At 51.9% G+C, this 17,989-nt stretch overlaps 1 protein-coding gene across 3 annotated transcripts in view; it reads right to left on the minus strand.

Annotated features, from left to right (window-relative positions):
- Window positions 1-582: 582 nt before the first annotated feature.
- FAM53A (family with sequence similarity 53 member A) overlaps window positions 583-17,989 on the minus strand; it is a 57,806-nt gene continuing 40,399 nt past the window's right edge. For 2 of the 3 annotated variants that reach the window (XM_049886586.1, XM_049886588.1), the window contains exons 4-5: window positions 16,655-17,400; window positions 585-1,263 (exon numbers count right to left, since the gene is read on the minus strand). In XM_049886586.1, the coding sequence (XP_049742543.1) occupies window positions 943-1,263; window positions 16,655-17,400 (1,067 nt within the window). In that variant the 3' untranslated portion in view covers window positions 585-942. Of the gene's footprint in view, window positions 1,264-16,654; window positions 17,401-17,989 lie in introns of all 3 variants that reach the window. The other variant, XM_049886589.1, reaches the window with a different exon arrangement.

The raw sequence follows: 17,989 nt of genomic DNA on the forward strand, positions 1-17,989 counted from the left end.
CCTGTGATCTTACTGTGTTACAGAGATAAAGAACGGGGGCTCCCAGGCTCTGTCGCTGTGCTAAAGCAAGACCAGGCAGGACGGGGGCAGTCACACATGCAAAGCACAACGCCCTTGACCGACGCCACCGGCCACTTTCAACTAGGAGTGCTGACAGGGTCACCTCCCAGGAACGGTCGTCTGCAAACCCCATCTGGGAGCTCAAGGGCCCCCGCGCACCCTCCTTGGCTAAGGAAGGCACAGCCACACCTGATAGGGAGTCCTCAGCCAGAAACCTCATCTTGTTGAGTTGATTCCAGCTCGGGGCAAGCTGTGTTAGAGGAAAACTGTTCCATTGGAGTCTCCTGGCTGTCATCTTAACCGAAGCAGATCCCCAGGCCTTTCTTCTGTGGTACACAGGGTGGGTTTGAACCACCAACCTTAAGGTTAGCAGCCAATTGCAAACTGCTTGCACCGTCTCAGCCAGACTCTGCCCCAGCAGCACCACTTCCAGCTGGAAGCCATCACACAGGACACCAGGGCAGTCATGACGGCCAGGCTACCAAACCCAGGTCACAGGCGAAGGGCACCAAGCGCCACCTGTGCCTGTGTGGGCCCTGAACACCCGTAACACACCCTCTGGGGAGAAGAGATGCCCGTCCCACCTACTGGGGGCCAGCCCAGCAGCGCCGGGGTTTCTGACCAGGTAAACCGGGCACCGCGCTTCCACGGGGCTCTTGGCGCAAGGAGACACACCCACACGGGTCGGTTTGAAGATGCACGTTTAATACAATGTTCTTCTGAAAATTCATTCCAAAATAGAGGAGCTTTCTCTGAAACTGTAAAAGCCAAAAAAATGCAAAATACTTCTTTAGGAAAACTGTAATCAAAATGATACCTTGATGTTCGAAATGACGCGGAACCCCTTTTCCATCGGGGCGCCACCAACGGACACGCTGGCCATCAGTTGTTCTCGATCTGCTCCAGGTCAAGGTCCCCGCAGTCCAGAGGGAAGACACCCTCCTCCTCAGCACTGTCCCCGTCACCGGGGGCCCCGGCACTCTCACCCTCACCCGTGGCCGCCACGCACTCCCTTGGGGTCCATGGGCGCAGGCCGGCGGGGCAGGGCCCCGGGCACTCCCTCACCGGGCTGGAGCCAGGCGTGACCATGCTCATGAGGTCGTGTGAGTCACACGGGGAGGACACCACCGTCTTCACTTGGGCGTCATCTTCCTCGTCATCTTCGTAGTCGAGGGAACAGAGGCTCTTGGAATTCTTTAGCGTCTGCAAGAAGAAAAGAGAGGTCGGCAGGCTGCCGGGGCTGGTGCGCTTGGTGTCGCTGGTCCTGCAGTTCACACAAGGCGGAGGCATCCTCGGCCATGTCCCTGGCCACAACCGGAAGTGCCGCCAGGGCCCTGCCAGCCCCCCACGGGCTCCACCTGAGCCCACCACAGCAGGCCCGCTCCCTGAGCAAGAACTCAAGACGCCCAGAGGGGCTGGTCAGGAAGGGGCGGTCTCCCCTGCATTTCCCACCACAGCGCCTCCCCAGCCTCGCTCACAGACCCCTCCAGGCCAACATGGTCTCAGGGGAGAGCTCCCACCTCTCTTGCCACCCCTATACCTGGGCCCCATCAGACCCCTCGTGAGTCCCTGAGTCTCTCCTCTTCCCACTTCCTTAGGGGCCTGCATCCGCCCAGCACCTTTTTCTTTGTCTTCAGCCTTTTCTCTTTCAAATGTAAACATGCTTCAATCTTTCTGATCCTTCAGCATCTAAGGAGCACACACGTACACACATGCACACATGCGTATGCAAAAGTGCACACACTCGTGCGCGCACACAGAACCAGGGCCTGCTCTGTGCACCGCGCCCCCATCACAGGGCCCCTCCCACCAGCTGTCCACCCACCTTCAGCACCCCCCACACTGGAACGGCCCTGCCTGGAAGGGCCCCATGGGGCCACATTCAGGGACTCTTGGAACCGCTCTCAGGAGATCAGCCCCTGTCCAGACCACCGCTGCAGTTCTCTTCGCCCTCGGCCCTTCCAGCCAGAGCTCGCTCTCCTCAGCAGCCTGCCCTCTCACGTACTCCCCACCCAGAGTCGGAACCCAGGAAGCTCTCTCTGGAACTGCAGACAGTCCTGAGCCGGTCCTGTTGACACCTCTCCTGACTGCCCCACGGGTTCTGAGGCCCAGCAGGCCACCGTGTGGGACTGCCCCCATGGCATCTCCTGTGGAGTTGCCTCCACACCCACTCCATGGGGGTACCCCCCCCCCTCAGCCCACTGTCTCCTGGTCTCGCCTGAAATTCCGAGTCCTGTGCTTCCTGCAGTGCCCACACCCTGTCCACGGCGTGTCCAGCCTCCGCTGGGAACAGCCTGTTCGCCTCCTCCACCTGCCCAGGTGTCACCTGCCACTGCCAGGACCAGGTGGGCTCCTTTCTGAGGCCCACACCCAGGCTGCACCTGGAAACACATCACCATGTTATTCGTGGTTTCTCAAGGGTAGGGGGCTTCTGTCCTCTCCATCCCCTCAGCCCCTGGCCCGGGCCTGGACATGTGAGGTGATGGGAGGGCAAAGCCCAAACCACACAGACACGCCCAGAAGGCAAATGGGGTTTCCTGTTTTTTTTTTTTTTTTTAATTTGGATATCAGCCAATCTGTCTAAAACTATGAACCTAGGGTACAAGTCAATCAACTTGACACAACCAAAGAATCTTCTCCCCGAAACCGCCATTCTTCTAGGCACACGATGGAAAAATCTATCTTTTGGCAAATTCCCTAGAAACAACTCCACAGTGGAGTAAACAAACGCCTCTCCCCTGGGAGGGCAGAGCTCCCCTTTGAATTTGTGTTTTTAGGCCACACGTGCACTGTTCCACTAAAACGTGAACCATTGTCGACACACCGTGAAAAACGTAACCTGTCACTGAATAACCTGTGCAGATAGTGTTAAACAGGAAATGAATGTGCTGTGTAAGCTTTCACAGAAAACACAACAAAATATTTAAAAAAAAAAAAAGTCACTGTTTGAGAAGTAAAATTCTATTTATCAGAACAAGAACCAAATCTTTAAAGAGCCAACGGCTATGGGTTTGGCCTCAAGAGATCCGGGAGGTGGGTCTAAAGGAATCCGCGCTTTGTTCAAGTCAAGGCGAGTCCACCTATCAAACCACTTCCATGTACAAAGGCCTGCCCTGACCATTGTTCTCCTGTAGGAACTATGTAGATGGGACCAAAGTGGCAACAGCCACTAAAAAGTCTAGAGGGGAGCCTTAGGGGGCAGTAAATTTTTGTTAACGGGGGAGAAACAACTCCAAGGGGAGGGTGAGAACAGTCGCACAACTGGAAGAGCACAATCAATGTCACTGAATTGTACACGTAGAAACGGCTGAATTGGTGTGTGTTTTGCCATGGACGTGCTCAACGACAAAATAAAATAAATAACATTTCTAGAGGCAAACCTGCCAGCTGATCTGTGGGCCCTCGGCGCGTCAGGGACAGCGGGCAGAGCACAGCCCCTCGCGCCGGCTCCCAGCCCAGACGGCCTCGTGTCTGGCTGCGTCTGGCCTCGCTTCCTTGTTACGCTGGCTCCAGACTGCCCGGCCTGGGCACAGCGGGGGGACACCCGGCACTATACACACACACTGCCATAGAGTAGATGCTGACTCCTGGCGACCCCGGGTGTTACAGAGTAGAACTGTCCCACAGTTTTCTTTCCTGTGATCTTTAGGGGCACAGATCACCAGGCCTTTCTTCTGGAGTGCCACTGGGTGGGTTTGAACCTCCAACCTTTAGGTTAGCAGTCGAGCCAAACCATCTGTGCCACCTAGGGACCTAAAAGAAATCTTACAAGTCTTTGTTGTTGGTATGTGTCAGAATCGTCAGGTCGACTCCGACTCATAGGGACCCCACGTAACAGAGTAGGACTGCCCCGTAGGGTTTCCTAGGCTGTAATCTTCTCGAGAGCAGATCATCAGGTCTCTCTCCCATGGAGCCACTGGGTGGGTTCAAACCACTGACCTTTCATGTAGCAGCTGAGTGCTTAACTATTGCGCCACCACGTCTCCTTTACAAGTCTTTAGTGGCCAAATTTCTTAAAATCTCAAGCTATTTCCCTTTTGGTTTGCACCACAGAAGTCAAGCCTCCGAGCCCGACTAAGCCTGGCAGATGGCGAGAGAGCTACTGCTGAGAGGTCCTTGCCGTCATCGTCACGTGAGCCACATTCACAGGCTGCATAAGCAACGGTGTAGCTGAAGTGTGAGGGCAGCAGGCTGCTTAGTAACATCTAGCTTGTGTGGTTTGCGAAAGAAGCCCCACAACCGTGGTTAAACAGGAAGACGTGTGAAGAGCAAACCCTCGACAGGGCGAAAAGGGGGCATCACGCCTCAGGCCACCTCACGGGGCACCTGATGCTGCTCAGAGCCACAGGCCACAGCTGAGGACACTGAGGCTCAGAGGATGAGGGACCCGGGCAGGGGCCTAATCCACCATGTGTGACCCCGTCACAGACACTGCAGGGCTCCGGCTACCATCACTGTGGTTTGAAGTCACCTGCATCGAAGCAGGTGAACACAGAATATTTCCTCAAAACACAAAGGTCAAGTCTCTGAGTCCAAAATCAGGGGTTCTTGGCCTAAATTTCAGCAGGTCTTTGAAATTTTGTGCAGGACGGTCAGTGTGTGGGGACAGGCCAGGTTGCAGGGACAGCAAGACAGGCCCCACTCATAGACAGGCAAGCTCCTCCAGCTACAATGAAGTTGGCAAGTCGCAAGGGGAAGCAGAACCTCCCCCCACGTACCCTGAAGTCACTTCAACAAGCATCCACACCTGGTCGCACGTGCCAAGGCTCCCACCAGACTGAAGCCCATGGGTTCTCTGTGGGACAGCACGTCCTCCACGACCACGTGAGACAGACCCACGCTGCGTGCCTGCTTTCACCAGGGTGAGCTGGCCCTCAGGCACAACAGCCATAACCGAAGGCCGGGTCAGGGCAGGGAGCCCAGGGCTTCTGGCTGCCTGTGAGTACTGGGAGCCCACTGCACATGTGCGTGGGTCAAACCAGGGCTCCAGGTGCTACAAAGAAACAAGGACAGACACTGGCAACAATAACCTCCCAGAAAGAGGACATTCAAGCGGCCAACAAACACATGCAAAGATGCTGTCATTAGCCATTAAAAAAAAAACCCAAACCCACTGCTGTCAAGTCCATTCCAACTCATAGCAACCCTGTAGGACAGAGCAGAACTGCCCCAAAGGTTTTCCAAGGCTGTAAATCTTTGCGGAAGCAGACTGCCACATGTTTTTCCCACAGAGCAGCTGGTGGGTTCGAATCACTGACCTTTCGATTAGCAGCTGAGTGCTTAACCATTGTACCACAAGGGCTCCCATTAGCCATTAGAGAGATTCAGAACAAAACTACAATGAGATACCATCTTACCCTGCTAAAATGGAACTGATTAAAAAAAAAAAACAGAAAACAATAAATGTTGGTAAGGATGTGGGGAGACTGGAAAACTTAGCCAGTGCAGACAGAAACGTAAAATGGTATAATCACTATGGAAAACAGTATGGCAATTCCTCAGAAAGTTAGAAATAGAACCTTACAGTCCAATAATTCCACTTAGATCTATACCTAGTGTATATACCTTTGGTATGTAAATCCTCACAACTGGACCAATAAGCAACATCATGACACACAGAAAAGACTGAAGCTGTCAAGGAGTTCATTTTACTTGGATCCACCATCAACGCCCATGGAAGCAGCAGTCGAGAAGTCAAGCAATGTATCACATTGGGCAAACCTGCTGCAAAACATTTCTTTAAAGTGTTAAAACGCAAAGATGTCACTTTGAAGACATGTGAAAGCTGGACAATGAATAAGGAAGACGGAAGAAGAACTGATGCCTTTGAATTATGGTGTAGGCACCATGGACTGCCAGAAGTAATGAATAAATCTGTGCTGGAATAAGTACAGGTGGAATGCTCCTTAGAAGCAAGGATGGCGAGGCTTCGTCTCACGTACCTTGGGCATGTTATCAGGAGGGACCAGCCCCTGGAGAAGGACATCATGCTTGGTAAAGTAGAAGACCCTCAGTGAGATGGACTGACACAGCGGCTGCAACAAGGGGTTCAAACATAGCAGCAACTGTGAGGATGGTGCTGGGCCACGCAGTCTTTTCTTCCGTTGTACATAGGGGTCGCTATGAGTTGGAACCAACTCAGTGGCACCTAACAACAACATATCCCCTAGAGATCTAATAGAAGACACGGGAACAGACACATATGCACACCTACGTTTACTGCAGCTCTATTCACAACAGCCAAAAGATGGAAACAACCGAAGTGCCCATCAGTAGATGAACAGATAAACAAAACTTGGCACATACATGCAAGGAAATCCTACTCAGTCATAAAGAGACACCTTGTAACATGGATGAACCTGGAGAATGTAATGCTGACAGAAGTAAGTCAATCACAAAAGGACAAATACTATACGATTTCACTTTTATAAAATGACAAGAATAGGTATATATACAAAGACCAGTGTTTACTGATGGTTACCAGGGGTTGGGGAGGGGGCAGTAATTCTCTAGATAGTAGTCACTTTTTATTTATGGTGATGGGAAAGGCAGCACCAAATGTGGGTGAAGTATGCATAGCTTGACCAAGGTAACACATGCCACTAAGTTGTACAGAAGAAAAATAATGTTTTTGTAAATGTTATGTTATGTATAATTTCTAACCAAAAAAAATTTGTGTGTGTGTGTATAAAACAAAACAAATAGGGGCCACAGATACTGATACTTCTTAGACATAACCAGTCACCTCATGGGATTAGCTTTTTTGGTTTGAAGACTTAGGGTCATAGTCTCATGGGACACTGAGTCAATTGACATAATTAGTTCATAAAGGTTATTTTCTACATTCTAGTTTGGTGAGTAGCATCTGGGGTATTAAAAGCTTTTGAGCAGCCATCTAAGATAAACTATTTGTCTCCACTAGTCTGGAGCAAAAGAGAAAAAAGAAATCCAAGATTCAGAGAGGAAATGGTCTACAAGACTAATTGTCTCCAGGAACCATGGTCTCCTCTACCTTGAGACCAGAAGAACTAGATGGTGCCCAGCTACCACCACTGAACGTTCATATCAGGGCCACAATAACTGCATCCTGATAGAATGGGAGAAAAATGTGGAATAGAACTTCAAGTTCTCAGAGAATCCAGACTTACCGGACCCATTGACACTAGAGGAATTCCCAAGAATATTACCCCGAGATACTCTTTAAACCTTAAACCGAAACTATCCCCTGAAGTCACCTTTTACCTAAATAGCAGGTCAGCTCATAAAGGAAAGACTATCATCCTGAAGTACTGCACTGTTTTAAAAAATCATCTGTATGAGACCAAATGGTCAACAATTATTCTAAAGCACAGATGAGAAGGTTGAGGGACAGTGAGGCTAAGTTAATGGGAACAGAACAACTAGAACAGAAATAATGAGAATGTTGACAAAATGTGAAGAGTGTAACCAATGTCACTGAACAATAAGTATAGAAATTGTTGAATAGGAACCTGCTTTGCTATGTATACTTTCACCAAAAATGCAATAAAATAGTTATATAAAAAAAGAACTTCCTGGGGCCAACTTGGCCAACACAACAGAGTGTCTTGCTCAGCTGACCAAGAGGAAGGGCAGAGACCAGCCTACGCCAAGCTATGGAGGCCCAGAGGGCTCAGGCGTGTCCATACCACACACGGGCGAGGGTATGGTTGCATGTGCGTGAGTGTGTGTGTGTGTGCATGGCGAGTGTGTCTGGGTGTGTTAAATACGAGGGGAGCTGTAATAAGGAAGCCAGTATGAGAAGTAATCAGACCCCTAGACCCCCACCCCAGCCTTTAGGCCAGCACCCCTCCCCAACCTTGCAGGACAGTAGAGATTTATTCTCTAAAGACAATAAGCTGGAGGTCTCTGAATTGGGGGTGCCAGGCACAGAGTAGGGGACAACACCATACGGAAGCAGAGCCAAGTGAACATACACACCCTAAACACAGAGCCCTGGCCCCTAGCCGTGTGGCTCCAAGTACCCTCCACCTCCGAGGCTGAAGAATCTTCTTTGGGAAATCTGACCAGCCCCAAAGGAAAGTCCTAGAGATACAGACTTTGAAGGTTCCCAACACACAGCTGACCCACATCAGCCTAAAAAAGCTCACAGTCGAGGGGCCACACCCACACGCACAGAGCCCCCACTCTAAAACACAAGAAGACAACCAAACATCTGAGGAACGCATCTAACCTGAAAGTCAGAGACTAGAATAAATCAGAAGAAACAGGCAACTTGAGGGAAACAGGCTATGCAGGGAAAAGAAAACATCCCCTTTCCCCAAACAAAACTTGGTATTACTATCCTCAGAGGTAAGATATTCATTCCTGGAATTGAGAGAAAATTAGAGAGAAAAAGAAGATGGAGAGAGCCGGTCGAGGAGGTCCAATATCTGAATAACTGGAGTTACAGAAAGCCTGAACAAAGAAAACAGGGAAGCACAGCGGGCGGGCACAGGGAGATGTGCACATGCATTAAGAAATCACCTACAAAATACTTCAAGAAAATTCCCCAGACTGGAGGGCACGAGTCTGCAAAATCAGAGGGTCCCCAAGTCTTCAGCACAATCAGCGAAAATGGACAATCGCCAAGGTCTTCGATCATGAATTCCAGAACATGGAGAGTAAAGTGGAGACAACAAGCCTCCAGGGAGGAAAGTCAAGAAACAAAGAATCCGGAATCAGAGGGCTTTGTGCTTCTCATCAGCAACGCTGGAATCCGGAAGGCAACAGGCAACGTCTTCAAGACCCTGAAGGCAGTAAGTTTCCAGCCCAGGATTCTATTCCCAACTCTCAGAGGAATATAAGAGTGGACTAAGAAAGTTTTCAGCTGTGGACAATCTCAAAACGTTTGCCTTCCACGCAGCCTTTCTCAACAAGATACTCCACCAAAGGTCCATGGCAGCAGCAGTCAGGAAGTCAAATGATGTACAGCATTGGGCAAATCTGCTGCAAAACGCCTCCTTAAAGTGTGAAAGAACAAAGATGTCGCTTTAAGGACTAAAAGGCGCCTGACTCAAGCCATGCTGTTTTCATTCACTTCGTATGCATGTGAAAGCTAGACCAAAGCAGAATTGATGCCTTTGAATTGTGGTGTTGGCAAAGAATATTGAATATACGATGGACTGCCAAAAGAACAAACAAATCTGTCTGGCAAGAAGGACAGCGAGAATGCTCCTTGGAAGCAAAGATGGCCAGACTTTGTCTCACGTACTTTTGACATGTTATCAGGAGGGATCAGTCCCTGGAGAAGGACATCATGTTTGGTAAAGTAGAGGGTCAGCGAAAAAGACAGCCTCAAAGAGATGGGCTGACACAGTGGCTGCAACAATGAGCTCAAGCACCACAACGATTGTGAGGATGGCGCAAGAGAGGGCAGTGTTTTGTTATGTTGTGCACAGGGTCGCTATGAGATGGGACTGATGGCACCTAACAACTACACTCTATCAAAACGAGACAGTAAACTAAGAAAAAGACAGCCTGCAACCGAGGCACATGGACAGTAGGACCCCACAAGGGGCCAGTGAAGGGAGACAGGACAGTGTGGGGGCAACCAGTCCCAGCTGGAGCCACATGGCTCGAGACTGGTGAGTCAAAGGCGACCACCAAAATACTGCAGCCACAGTGCGCCCTGCGACCTGAGAACCGATAACTCAAGATGTGACAGGACCATGTGCCTGATCGTGCACCTCAACCACACACAGGCAGTGTTCCTGGTCTCTGCTCCTGCCCGGTTGCCTGGGCCATCTGAGGACACTCCTATCACCCACACCTGAGTTCTGGTTGACCCCACTCAATAAGGCAAGGCTAGGCTTGAGGAGCAGCTCACATGCCCAACCTTCCTCCTGCCACATGCCCAGGAGCCAGCCCACTCTCCCAGATGCCTTGGCTGAGTTCGACACCCCCATGTGTGACCCCGGTACCCGTCTGTGACCCCATAACATAAGTGTGACCCCAGCACTCGCCTGTGGCCCCAGCACCAGCCTGTAACTCCAGCACCTGCCTGTGACTCCAGTGCCAGCCTGCACCCCCGGCACCTGCCTGCACCCTGGGTGCCAGCCTGTGACCGCGGCACTGACTTTCTCAAAAGTGGGGGCCACACAGTGGTCTCAAGATGCTGCTTAGCCTCTCTTCCCCAGAGCCTTCACTGACAGCGGCGATACTACCCCGCAACAGAGGCAGGAACACCCTCACTGCCCAGTTTTCATATGTGTCACCTTTCACATTTATCTAAATATAAGTTGAAAAGTTAAAATAATTGAGAAAAAAAGGTTAGAGTAGATATTTAAAATTGTTTATTCAACTGTGGTACAACCTAAACGTAAGTGGAAAGAGTAAGAAAAAAATTAAAGCAGGTACAACTTGCCAGACTGTGAACTCTGAATACAGGCCTGAGCTTACACCTCAGGTAGACAGGGAACTGCAGATCAGAGACCCTCCCAAGGTCCTCCCAGTCCTCCGTGAGGGGTGGGCTCTGGCCTCGCCCCGGGGACCGCCACCCCATGCAGTGCTGGTCAGGGAGGCTTGGCCTCCTCAGCCCACGTCAATGAGGTGCAGAAAGCTGGCGCTGTGACACCCAACGTACTCCAGCAGGGTGTGATCGCAGGGGTGGCACAGCTTTCTGTCCAGTTACATGATTCTCTAGTCAGCCATCTCCACATTGTAACTTCTCCTCATCTCCACGCATGACACTCGCTGGCGTTACATCTCCTGGGGAAGATTCGAGAAAACGAGCAGGGGGAAACCATAGGACAGCACAACCTGCAAAAGCCGGAAGCTGTGTAAGGCAGAAACCTGTCAGAGAAGAACTGAAATATTTTCCACTAAAACAAGTGATAGAAAAGTCAAAGGCAGAGAACTTGGGGGACCCAGAAAAACAAGGCAGTCCTGTGGAGTTCCGGCTCTCACAGGTTTCACTCTAGCTGCAAAAGACCGAGCTTTCAACCTGCGCTATTTGAACATTTTATGTTCACAATGGTCCTTTGCTTGAACAGCTACAAGCTGTCTTGTTTTTGTTTTTATTCTTTAGTTTTATCGGTGAGCAAGCATGATGTCCTTCTCCAGGGACTGATCCTCCTGGCAACATGTCCAAAATATGTAAGATGAAGTCTTACACCCTTGCTTCCAAGGTGTATTCTGGCTGTACTTCATCCAAGACAGACTGTCTGTTCTTTTGGCAGTCCATGTTGTATTCAATATTCTTCTCCAACACCACAGTTGGAGCCACTGAGGCTGGATGAACCCCCAAAACTATTGCCCTGAGATAATCTTTAACTTTAGACCAAAAATATCCCCAGAAAAAACCAAACAGCAGTTCAGCTTAATTAGTAAAGAACGTCTGCCTTGAGCATGTGTTCTTTTAATAACTATATGGGATCAAATTGACAAGAGCAACTCAAATGATCACATAGGAAACACGGGGGGCAGTGAGTTTATGCCAATGGTGGAGGAACGACTCAGAAAAGGAGGGTAAGAGTGGTTGTAAACTGAAAGAATGTAATCAGGGTCACTGAACTGTACGCATGGAAATTGTTGAATTGGTGTATACTCTGCTGTGTATACTCTCAACAACAAAGGCTGCCAATAGCCTCCTAACAGTCCAGACGAAGTTCCGCCACGCGACAGACCAGCACGCTCTTTCACAAAACTGTCTCATTCAGCAGCATAGGCAAGTGTTGGGACGAGATGCCATAAGTCACCCACCACGGCCAGTGGAGGGGTGAGTGGGCACCCCCTGCCTCGTGGAAGTGATCTCCCTACCAGAAGGGCCCCTCAGACAAGGACAGGTAGTGCCCCTGCTAAAACGTCTGATTGCTATGTGTGATCTATGGATTGAATCATCTCCCCAAAATGTATCTGCTGTAAATCCTAACCCCTATACTGGTGGTTACAACCCCACTTGGAAATGGATCTTCTCTGTTACGTTAATGAGACAGGATTAGTGTAGGGTGTGCCTTAGATCAATCTCTTTTGAGATATAAAAAAGATTAAACAAGCAAGTGAGGAGCAGAGATGAGGGAAGAGAGATGCCTAGCCACATGAAGATCTCCCAGGAGCAGAAGCTCAAAGAAACAAGGACCTTAATCCAGAGCCAAAAGAGAGAGAAAGCCTTCCCAGAGAGGCACACCCTGAATTCGGGCTTCTAGGCACCTGAACCAAGAGAAAATAAACTTCTGTTTGTTTAAGCCACCCACTTGTTGTATTTCAGTTATAGCAGGACTAGGTAACTAAGACAGCGCGTGGCAAAAAATAATGACAAGGACCAGAGAAAACATGACAAACAGAAATCCAGTCAACCAACCTGCCACCAGTCCCCACCCCCCTGACACTGCCCTACATGGATGGCCAGCTCCGGGCACCTCCTGGGTCACACCAGAGCCAGAGGGACAAGGTGCTTGGAACTATCAAAATATCAGCAAGAATGTCACATCTCAGAGCGGCCACGGAGTCCGGGCGAGAAGTCTGGGTCATCTCTCTAGACGTCAGTTTCCTCCCCGGGCAACGTGGACGCAGGCATCAGCAGGACACGTGGTAAAAACCGGCAAGTCCCAGGGAACACCAGGCCAGGGACCACCTCCAGCACTGAGGGTCTCTGCACAGAGGCTCTGCTGAGCCCGAGGGCAGAGCTGCGTCTCCTTCTTTACAGGACATGAGAGTAACTTCTGATCACGCTCAAGGGGCTGAGGGTTTCCTATAAATGCAAGCACTTTTTCACGACCTCACGCTTTTCTGCGACCTCACGCTTTTCCATGACTTGGTGCTTTTCCGCGACCTGGTACTTTTCCACAACCTCGCACCTGCTACCTACTTTGCAGGAGCCTGTTCCAACATGCATGTTCTCAGGGATATTTTCATTTCAACTTTGAAACAGAGCTGTGCCAATCAAAACAGAAAATGTTAAATGTTTTGTTTTGGGAGCATTATTTGGTTGTGAAAACCCTCACGTATTCGAAGGCCTCATCCACAGTGCAGCTGATCCCACCTCCTTGGGAGCAGGTCTGGTTACCACTTGCAGGATGCCCAGGGTGCCGACCGGGAGCCCCTTCCCAGAATAATCAGCAGCCTCAGTAGACAAATCCCTGTGATGGCAGCAAGAGCAGCCCAGAGCCACATTCCCTGCTGGGGGCCTCCTGGAAGGACTAAACCACCAGATGTAGGATTCTGAGTCTCAGAATGGAGCGCATGTTTTCACAGAAAAGAAAAACCTTCTGAGCTGAAGCTTCTCGCAGGCATAACTCACTCACTGTGAACAGTGAGGGGTCAGCGGTACACGGGGAGGCAGGGCACAGCTGTGTGGTTCCCTCTGCGGCCGCCAGCCTCCAACCTGCCACCAATTAGGAGGGGCCCCACAGCAGAACTGGCCTAGCTGTGTGCTTTTCTTTTTTAAGTGTTTTACTTCCGCTGTGGTTCTCCCACTCTCTTATTTTTAAATTTCTGACAAATACACACAGGATTCAAATTCTTCACATGTGACACTGAGAACTCAAGACAGAAGGCCTCCATGCTGGCCCTCTGCTCCCGGCGCTTCTGGGAAGGCAGACAGGCATGCTACGTACTTGTGCACGGGGGGGCCCCTCCTGAGTTCAAGCACACACCACAACTCTCCCACCCGCCCACCTTGCTTGCAGGCTCATTTCCACAGCACCCGGAAGGCTGGTCTGGGCGCCTTCCTCCAAAGTTGGGGGGAACCAGAGAAGCAACCTCACTGCGAGATGTCCTCGGGCTGAGGATGGAGACCCCAGTGCAGGGAGCTGAGCCACTGGCAGATTCACGGAGCAGGCTGTCAGTCCTGAGCAGAACGTCTACTCATCAACATACCATGGAAGAAGACAACAGAACACGAGCCTTGACGGGAAGGCGTAGTAAGCAGGACATCAGGGTCCTACCATACAGAAAGTTCCAACAGATCAAACATCAGAAAGACAAAGAACCACCAAGGAGCAAGAACAGCCTAAGACACAAGTCGGTGTTTCCCAGAAGGGAAAGGGTGGAAAGCCAAAAACACATGCAACTGTCTACCTTGTCAGCAGTTGGGCAAGGGGAGGACGTCGGGGAGGAAGGCAGGGGAAGTTGTGGGGGAGGCAGGCAATCCATTCAGGACACCTTGGCGACGCCCAGGAAGATGGAGATGTACCCACTGTACTGTCTGCCCAGGAAAGGCTTGTGGACACACGCAGGAGACAGCACTGGGTGTTGTGACTGGGCTGAACCATGGAAGAAGGGCAAGGGCACACGCTCATCCCTGTCCCCTCATCCCCATCCCCCCTCCCCTCGTCCCCACCCCCATCCCCTCACACTCCTGTCCCCCAACCCCCCTCCCCTCATCCCCACCTCCCACCCCCTCGCACCCCTCCCCCAATCCCCCATGCCCTCGTCCCCTATCCCATTGTCCCCATCCCCCATCCCCGTCTCTTTGTCTCCCATCACCTCCTCCCCCATCCCCATCCCCTCGTCCCCCTCAATTCCTGACCCACATAAACTGTGAGACAACAGACATTTGTTACTTTAAACTGCTAAATATGGGCTAATATAACAATCTTGCATTTTCATTTTAGAGAGTTCACTCTAATAGATTAAATGGAGGATGGCAAGATTAGAGGCAAAGAAACTAACAAAGATGATGTCTCAGTAGTTGAGGTGTTATCAGGAAGCCTGAGGCAGGACAGCTGTGATAGGGATGGAGCAGGGGTTGGTTAGAGAAATGCCCAGGAGACAGCCCCACCAGAACCAGGGAACTGAGTGATTGGGTAAGAGGAGAGTGGGAAGCAAAAGGGCCTCTAGGTGTCTTTGGGGGAAGGGGGTACGGTAATGTGCCAGTGACAGGGAGAAAAGAAAGAAAAAGAAACAAAGAAGAAAGGAAAGGAGACAAGCAGCCTTCAGGTCTCCTGGTTTGCTTCTGTGGGGAAGCAAAGAGGAAGAGGGGTGGTTTTCCAACACAGAGTGTGATTCACCAGGATGGCCACCTTCTCTTCAGAACATTCATTGTCTAAGCCCCAGAGCTCTGAAGAGAAGTATTACAACCAATAAGAAAAGTCAGCCATCTGGATTTGTACCCGCTCACAGCCACTGTGGGGAGTATTCCAGAGAACCTACCAGTCAGGAAGACCTAGCATGTGGGTCTAGAGCAGCACAACCCAAGACAGCTCTCTCCAAGTCTGCACCATCCAATATGGTGGCCACCAGCCACACATGGCCATGGAGCCCTTGAGCCAGTGCAACTGGGGAACTGAGTTTCTAAGTTTATTTGATCTTGACTGATTTAAAATTAAACTGACTCCAGAGTCTCGAGCCACTGATCTCCCAAAAGGGCAGCCCAGGCACTGCCCACATGACGCAAGACACACACAGCAGATGCCCTCTGACACACAGAGTACTTGCTTTTGAATGCGACGAGCATTCAGACCCAACGTCCCATAAAAGCGGGGCATCAGATCACAGATAATGTTGGGGTCGGGGGAGGGGGGGAGTCAGGAAAGTCAGGTAACTTTCCAAGGCCACAGGTCGCCGTGTGGGAAGGCCTGTGCACCAATCCAGGGACCTGCCCCAGAACCGGCGCGGGAAGGAAGTATCAGGCTGACGGGGCCCAGCAGGTGGCCTGCTTTCCTACCACCTCAGCCTCAGCTGCTCAAAGGTCTGTCCTCTCCTTCATTTCACAGGCTTAATAGTATCGGCAAGTCCCAGTCTTACTGCGTCAGCTGCCTCAGCTCCTTTTGCATTCAGAACGGTCAAGCAGATGTGAATGAAACCAAGCAGGCACATGACACATTTGCACCCCCAATGATGCCACTTCCAGCTGAGCTCTTCGAGAAGCCCATTAGTAAGTCTCCAAATACACTGCAGTGAATGTGACCCCTTCCAATAAAACACTAAGGGCCCAGGGCCTTTTTACATAGTCTAGTAACTCTGCCGAGGAGACCGTGCGGTAAGCAGACACAGGGAGGAGGTGATGGTAATGATGCTCCTCACGAGATTAGCATTTCCTTCTAGACCACAACTCGAAAGCATCACTTCAAATCTCTAAGTTCCTAAACAAGAGGCATGTGCAGGCCTTCGACAGACCAGGGCTCCTTCAGTGAGTCCTGAGTGAAGAGCATGAAGGCAAGAGGGCCTGGTTCCAGCTGAATCTCCCGAGAAAGGAAGCCTGGGCTGCAGGGTGGGCTGCAGCTCCACCCTGGACCAAGCTCCACACCTCACTTCCCAGACTCTCCCCAACAAACAAAGGCTGCGCCCACGTGGGGCGGCAAGCTGCACTACCGTGGACACCTACAGCTCAGGCCTCCACTCCTCCCGCAGACCCCGGGGCACGGCGAGCAGGCTCTTCCAGGCTTTTTCTGCTTCTTTGGAGGGAGGGGGTGAGGCAGGGCAGGATATTCTGAAGGCACAGGGACAGCCTCCAGGTGCAAAGCCATGAGCTCAGCTTTCTTCTCAGGCACATGTTAGTTCAAGGTGTGATCAAATTAACTCTGCAAAGCAAACATTCACCATCTGCCAACACCACCCTCAGCCCAAGAAATACCAAGTCCAGGAAGCTGAGCCTTCCCTCCACCCCTACTCAAAACTACAACAAGAGCCTCACCCGTGTCATTTTTAAAAAGTCCAAGGCTGGTCGCGTCCACCTGGCATCCTCCTCGCGCCTCCGCTTGCGCCGGCTCTTCCTCTCGTCCAGCACACACGGCTGCGAGCGGCTCCGCAGCAGGCCCTGGCGCCGGCTCAGCTCGGGTGTGGTGGTCGGGGTGCTGCTGGCGGAGGGCAGGCCACTGGCCGCATCTGCAATGTGCTCCTGCGACAGCGAGAGGCGGCGCCTCGAGGACAGCTCCCAGGGCCCTGCAGCGCCATAGTCCACAAAGCTGCTGCTGGCCGAAGCCGGCCTGGGCGCCGCAGGCGGGGGTGAGCTAGCTACAGGCTGGGTGTGGCTCGGTGGTGCAACAGCCCGTGGCAGGCTGGTGCTCCCGGGGCCGCTGCAGCGCTGCAGTGTGGCACTGCCACCACTGTTGCACCGCCTTTTGGAGACAGGAGTCCAGACCTTAGAGCCACCGGGCCTCCAAGGGGACCGGCAGCGCGCCAGCTCGTCGGGTTCTGACAGGGACCGGCAGTGCCGCTTGGTCGGCGGGGCCAGGGGCTGCCCTGAGTGTTCACTGAGGCTCACGTCACTGATGCTGCCAGGCCCCACGGATGGGCTGGGTGACTCTGGTCGCCACTGGAGCCCCATGGTGTGAGCCGAGCCGAAGGGGCCAGGAGGGAAGGGGAAGGCAGGGCCCTGGGCCACCTCGCTGCAGACCGGCCGTCCTCCACTTAGAACTTGCCAGGGGCTCTTGTTGTCTACTGAGGAAACACAGGGGGTGGGGGAGAGACAGTGAGCGGAGGCACAGGGATATATCTCAGCATGCGGGGCCAGCACAGGGACCAGCTTCTGCCCTGGCTGGTGGGGTGGGAAGCCCAGCCACAGCCTAGAACACCCAGGAATGCCTCACCAAGCCTGGACTGGACTTCCAGGTTTGTCTACTCAAGACATCTGCAGGGAGGCGAATGGCACCTCAGGGCCGACGGAGGCTGCACAGGCCCCAGCATGGCTGGCCACCTGCACTTGCCAATGGCCTCTCCATGGCCCTGTGTCTCCTGCACAGGTTAGCTGTGGAGCTGCCCATTTCCTTCAGGAGGGTGCCTGGTCTTAGCAAGCCTAGCATCTCCCCACCAGTCAGTTCCAGGAAAAGAACCAGATTCCTCTGCGCTTGACTCAGTTTCACCAAAATACTTGTTTACATCATCAAAAGGCTTTTCCTATCCTGGGGTTCAATGGTCATGTGCGAGTGTGTGACTTACTGGTGAGGACCCCACCAAGCTGCTTCCTCAAAACTACTCACACTCCTTCAGTAGTCTCGGAGAGGGGACGCCACTAGTGTTCTTTCCCTCT

Source organism: Elephas maximus, chromosome 5 (assembly GCF_024166365.1).
Source record: "Elephas maximus indicus isolate mEleMax1 chromosome 5, mEleMax1 primary haplotype, whole genome shotgun sequence".
In the NCBI taxonomy this organism is placed as follows: domain Eukaryota; kingdom Metazoa; phylum Chordata; class Mammalia; order Proboscidea; family Elephantidae; genus Elephas; species Elephas maximus.